Consider the following 6000-nt stretch of genomic DNA (forward strand, 5'->3'; position numbering starts at 1 on the left):
AGCGATGTGAGTAGTTACATCGTCACTTCCAGCCTCTTTTCCAATCGCGTCATCCTCTGCGTATTCTCCAATAGTTCCTGGCTGGGATCCCTGCATCTTCTGCCGGGAGCGGTTGTTGGCAAACTGCTGCTGCTGCTGCTGTCGCTGTTGTTGTTCGCGCTGCGACTGCTGTTGCAGCTGCTGTAGCTGCTGCTGTTGTGGTGCCTGGGAATGGCTCAATGGCTGCTCTGGACGTCGTCGCCCAGTGCGTGGGCCAGAGGCAGCAGGCCGGGAGCGGTTGTTGGCAAACTGCTGCTGCTGCTGCTGTCGCTGTTGTTGTTCGCGCTACGACTGCTGTTGCAGCTGCTGTAGCTGCTGCTGTTGTGGTGCCTGGGAATGGCTCAATGGCTGCTCTGGACGTCGTCGCCCAGTGCGTGGGCCAGAGGCAGCAGACGTCTGTTTTTTTTTTTTCGAGGTAATTTTGATGCAAGTGCACGCCTACGTTGCGCACACTCGCCCGCCAGTTTTGCTACTGACGGAGTTTATTTCCAGCTTTTTCTTATTACCTAGGACATGGCAACTTACATTTAAGCTTAACTTACAACAATAATGCAATTTTAAAATTTGGGGCTGTTAACATTAACATTACATTGACATTAGCATTACATTAACATTAACATTATAGCATGAAACTAATGGTCTGGCAGCCCTTATGTGTCAATCACAGGATTAACGTACATAAATCAGCAAGTGGTCACAAACAGATAAGTATTGACAATATTTGAACAATTATTTACATTTTAACCTAATTTAATTATATTTTATTTCTATTTGCAGGTACTGGATCATCGTCGTCGTCTGGAGCAGTGTGTTTGGCACGGTGCGCAACCGTACGGCGCTGGATGAGCGCGTGTGTAAGGTGCGGCAGGAGACGTGGACAATGCACAGCGCCGTGCAGAGTGGATGGAGCGATCGCCGTGGTCCTCCAGGTGGCCCGGGATTCGGCCAAATTTGTGTGGCGATGGTTGCCAGCAGCCATGAAGTGCAGGAAAACCACCCCTGCGTGGATTCGGATGCGCCATGTGTGCAGCGCAAGCGTGTCCAAATTTGCATTCATGGCCAACCAGCAGCCGTGATGACTCTCGTCCGCGGAGCCCTTCTGGAGGCCGGATGCCGTGGTGACGCCCATGAGGAAGGATCAGAGGAGCAACTAGGGGTGTCGCCCGGTGTCGCAAGAGTGTTTGTACACGCTTCAGGTGAATTTTGTGCCGTTTTAAATTGCTCTGTGGAGGGGATAATTTTGCAAATTTTAATGTCATTTTTACATTTACCAGGTACAACGACAATGTCCACCACAGGAATATTGGACTTGCTGCGGCCGGATTGCGGCGTCCCAATAATCGGCGACTTGCTGCACCAAAGTGCGGAGTGACTGTGGCGATGTGTGCAATGTGCCGGCCGGCATCATCGTCGTTGTTGTGGTCGTCGTCATCTGAGATGGATTGGACATCGATGATGATTTGGACGTCGTCGTCGTCGTCATCGGTAATGATTTGGACGTCGTCGTCGTCGTCGTCGTCGTCGACCACCCGTTCAAGGCGCCGTCGGACTTGCTCCAGTCCGTGGTCCAGAAGTGCCTCTTGCGGATTGCGTCGATGGCTGTCGTCCAGGGTGCGTGAGCTGCTGCTTGCAGCCCGTGTCTGGCAACGATAATGTGACGTCTGCAGGTTGCTGCTCGCCAGAATTTGCTGTGTCTGCTGCTGGGTCCGCTGCTGTGTCTGCTGCTGGGTCCGCTGCTGCGTCTGCTGCTGCATCTGTTGCTGAGTCTGCTGCTGCGTCTGTTGCTGAGTCTGCTGCTGGGTATGCTGCTGCGTCACTGGATCGGGATCCCCCTCGTAATCTGGCAGGATTATCCTTTGGACAGATAGTGGCTGGCCAAAAATAAGAGCCACTATTCTTTCTCGGGGAGTTTGGCCGCTGAGGTATCGTTTCCTGAAGCAATTTATCATCGAACCGTTGAACCTTTCGGGGTTCGGATTGATGATATTTTGTTGTTGGATTCTTCTTAATTGCCTGGCGTCTGATTCCTCCTGTCTCTTTCTTTTCAGCTCCTCCTCTTCGAGACGGACCAGCGCTGGAAGCGATTCCTCGGAGATGGCCGGATCTGGATGTTGTTGTTGATGGCTGCTCCGATCCTGATTTTGAGGCTGCAGCGGGCGGAAGTGTTGGAGCAGCTGTTGCAGATATCGTGGCCTCTGCAATCGCTGTGGCTCATACGGCTGCAGTAATAGTTTCCGAGCCTCCGGATTGACATGGCAAGCCAAGGAGTTGGCGAAGCGCCCACTTGCCGCATGGAACACTTCGTCAATTGTGTCTAGATTGTGAGTCTGCCTTATGGTATTGTTCCTGGTGAACCTTGTCGCCTTCATTGCCCGTCTAATGATTTTATTTTGTAGGCTTTGCACCCGTCGCAGCTGGGAATCGGATGTAAGTGCGCCCCAAACCGGAAGACCATATTGCCAAATGGGCATGATGAGCTGCTTGATGACGATAGCCTTGATTTCGTTAGGCAGCCGGCTTTTTGGGCCAGCAAGCCACTCCAGTTTGGCCGCTCTTGATCGGAGTTTTGTGCAGAGCGTCGTGATGTGTGAGCTTAGGGTGAGTTTTTTGTCCATTTTTATGCCCAGATATGTGTGTGATTTGTCAAGTGGCACAGCCTGTCCATTTATAGTCGGCGTTTGCCTTAAGTCCGTTGATCTAATTGTCCTCAGTGTGAATATTACATGTCCGGTTTTTTTTGCATTTATGTTAATGCACCACTTCTTGGCCCATATAGAGAAGTGTTGTAGGTACCGCTGGTTATTTTTGACTGCCACAATTGGGATTGCAGATGCGCTCATTATCACCGTGTCGTCGGCATACGTGGACAGCAGCATTGATTCCCGTTCTGGATGGAAGCCAGTGCTGTCAGGGATGAGGTGAGGCATGGGTATGTCCGAGGCATAGATCGTGTATAGTATTGGCCCAAGTACACTACCCTGCGGGACTCCAGCTGATATTTTTCCGATTCTTGACAGATCATCGTCTCCGCAGCTCACGCAAAAAGTGCGTTCAGCCAGGTAGCTCTCCAGAATGCAGTACAAATTTAAAGGCAGCAGCCTCTTCAACTTGTACAGCAGCCCTTCATGCCATACTCGGTCAAAAGCTTCGGATATGTCCAGAAAAATTGCCGAGCAAACTTGTTTTTTCTCATACGCCTTGAGGATATATTGTGTGACTCGAGCCAGCTGCTGCTCAGTGCCATGCTCCCGCCGAAATCCAAATTGGTAATTGGGTACGGCCTTGGCAAAATTCTCCACCTGAAAATGGAGTTATAAATTAATATTAAATATAATAGCGCTTTTTTTGGCAAATTTTTAATCAGTTTGTTATTGATTTTGTCGCCCCCAGGTGATTTGGACAGCTCCAATGCATCAACAATCTGCATCAGCTCAGGCAGTGTGACTGGTCTGAAGGGAATCCTGATTTCCTGGTCTGGTTGTAGCTGCTTCTGCCGTTTTGACTGCTCACGCTCTCTGTTGATTGCGGTCCGCTCTTCATCTGAATTGGATAGTATCGGGCTGAATCTCTCCTCCAGGTGAGTAGCAAAGGCATCGGCTGTCTCGGCTGTTGACTTTGTCCACGAGACACTTGCCTTGCCTCCAGTCATAGTTGGCAGCCTCAGTGGCCAGTTTGGCTCCGGCTGTCTTTTGATTGTGCTGGTCAGTTTCCAAAGTTTCTGCATTTGATAGCGGTCTTTGTTGTCAATCCCTGTGAACAGTTTGTTGATATTTTTGTTTTTCAGGATTGTGAGCCCCTTATTAAGACGATTTTGCGCCGCCCTGTAGTTTCGTCTGGCTTCGATGGTGCGAGTCGCCAGCCAGATCCTCTTGCACTGCTGTTTGTTGGAAAGCAGCTCGCTAGTAGCCACGTCCAGCTTAAGGTGATGGTGCCGGTGATGTTGCTGTGACCGCTGCTGATGTTGATGCTGTCGCTGCTGTGGCCATCTTCGATGTGAGTTTGGATGCTGCTGTTGATGTTGTGTTGTTGCTGCTGCTGCTGCTACCCGTATATTGTCCAAAAACAAGTCAACGACGTCATCAATGTCCTGCGCTATTCTAATCTCGGTGTTGAGATTGATCAACCGTTCCAGCGACTTTTGAAACAGGCTGATATTGGCACGTGCTGGGAGCAGATGTTTCCTGGCTGTGGGCGTAGGATGTCTACGTCCACCGCTGCCGATCGTCAACTCCACCCTGAGTTTTGGCCTCATCTGGCCGGCGATCTCTCATCTGGCTGCGGGCCTAGTCGAGGTTACAAGTGTTTCGTTGCTACAGATTATATGTTTGTAAATTAATGTGCCATCAAATGTACTAGTGTGTGTTTGAGTGTCGTTTAAAGTTGAATTGTAAAACAAACACAAAAATGTACATAAATTAAATTAAGACATATACTGCCCACAAATATTAATAAAGCAACGCGCTTGGTTGCTGGCGGCTCACACCCCAGCCTCTCAGCCCCTCCCCTGTGGAGCACTGAGAGCCCTCAACCCAAAGAGGCTCGTTGCTCGTTGCTCGTTTGAGAAGTCGAAAGGTTTACCCAGGAGACGAAAAAGCCGGAAAAAGATACGAGAAATGCCTGCAAAGGAAAAAACTTGAAGGCAAAGCTAAAGGTAAAGGAAGTACTCGGTTCTGCGGCCATCGGACAGTCGTAACTCATTTCTCATTTCGTCTCATTTCAGCCGGGAGTATACTGGGGGATACAGGATCTGTGGCAACCGCGACTATGGTTCGGCGCCAAATGCCGCCGCGCGCCTGCAAGAGCAAGAGCCAGAGCGCCGCCAGGCCCAGTCTTAGTCCCAGCCGCCTGGCCAAGAAGCCCAGCCTGACGCCGACCACCGGTTCTCAGGCGCCATCGCAGACCATCGCAAAGTCGAGGCCCACCGGTCTCGAGACGATTTTTGAACGGCACGGCAATGAGGACGACGGGCCCACCAGCAGCCATGCCGTGGCATTCGGCGAGTGCCAGCGCCGCGTCCTCGCCCTGGGTACGGGCGAAAAAAAAAGAACCCTGTCGCAGAAGAGCTGCCTGAAGGTGCGCAACACCTTGGGCGAAAGCAGCACCCGGCACATGATGACACTGCGGGCGTCCCGCACTACTTTGGACAGCGTAATGCTCGGGGCTCGGACGATGAAGGCGAGTCGGTCGGAGTCGCTCCGCAGTCGCTCCCGTAGCTGCTCCCGAAGTCGTTCCCGCTGGAGGAAATGCCGGTACAAATCAGCCGGCACCATTCGTGCTGCGCACCAGCAGGAGGCTCAAGAGTCTGCCTCCGTTTTAGATTGTTGCACCTTCCACCCTCCAAATGAAAGAAAAAGAATAAAGAAAAGAAAAGCAAAGAAAAGAAAAACCCTCTACAGAATGTCTCTTTTGCTCTCATTGTAAATTGAAGCGCCTCTTTCGGCGGAACCTACCCCAAGAGCGGAAAGCGGAGATCAATTAGAATTGTGAACCCCAAAGCGAGCGATTGATACGATACTCTCACGAGTACTCATGCCCAAGCCCGAGTACTCTGTCCAGCATCCACATCGGGGAATCAACATAAATGGGTGGCTCCGCGGACGGTGTTCCAGCAGTCGCGCTTGGGCGGTCCGAGTGAGCAGTAACGGATCTTCTGCAGAAATCAGTGCATAGATACAGTATCTGAAGGATCAAAGTGTTGAAAATCAATTAAAAGGTGATCATCCATCCCACGACAAGGAGAGGGGCAGGGGGCGAATGGCGCCACACAGATTTCTGTACGGGCCTCTGAAAGGGCATCGAATCGAATCGCTCCAAATTGGCGTTGGAATGTCCAATAATAAACGGTAGATTCTATTACTCGTTAACCCCGCGGGTCAATGAGAGAGAACTATGGCAAAAGATACAAAGTAGCTGCTGTACCCTTGCCACAGCCACAGATACAGATACATGCCTCTGAGAGTG

The 6000-nt window shown here is 51.0% G+C and overlaps 1 protein-coding gene across 1 annotated transcript; it reads left to right on the plus strand.

Moving 5' to 3' along the window:
* The first annotated feature begins 4494 nt into the window (after positions 1-4494).
* On the plus strand, positions 4495-5681 carry LOC117194516. The gene is made up of 3 exons (XM_033399066.1): positions 4495-4690; positions 4760-5218; positions 5596-5681. The coding sequence occupies exons 2-3, from the start codon at positions 4804-4806 to the stop codon at positions 5679-5681; spliced, it is 501 nt and encodes a 166-aa protein (XP_033254957.1). The 5' UTR covers positions 4495-4690; positions 4760-4803.
* Positions 5682-6000: the final 319 nt, after the last annotated feature.

Source organism: Drosophila miranda, assembly GCF_003369915.1.
Source record: "Drosophila miranda strain MSH22 chromosome Y unlocalized genomic scaffold, D.miranda_PacBio2.1 Contig_Y3_pilon, whole genome shotgun sequence".
NCBI lineage: Eukaryota > Metazoa > Arthropoda > Insecta > Diptera > Drosophilidae > Drosophila > Drosophila miranda.

Coding starts and splice junctions, on each gene's coding strand:
- LOC117194516 (XM_033399066.1), top strand. CDS start 4,804: ATGGTTCGGCGCCAAATGCCGCCGCGCGCCTGCAAGAGCAAGAGCCAG. Junction 5,219..5,595: donor GGCTCGGACGATGAAGGCGA/GTCGGTCGGAGT, acceptor TACTCTGTCCAG/CATCCACATCGGGGAATCAA.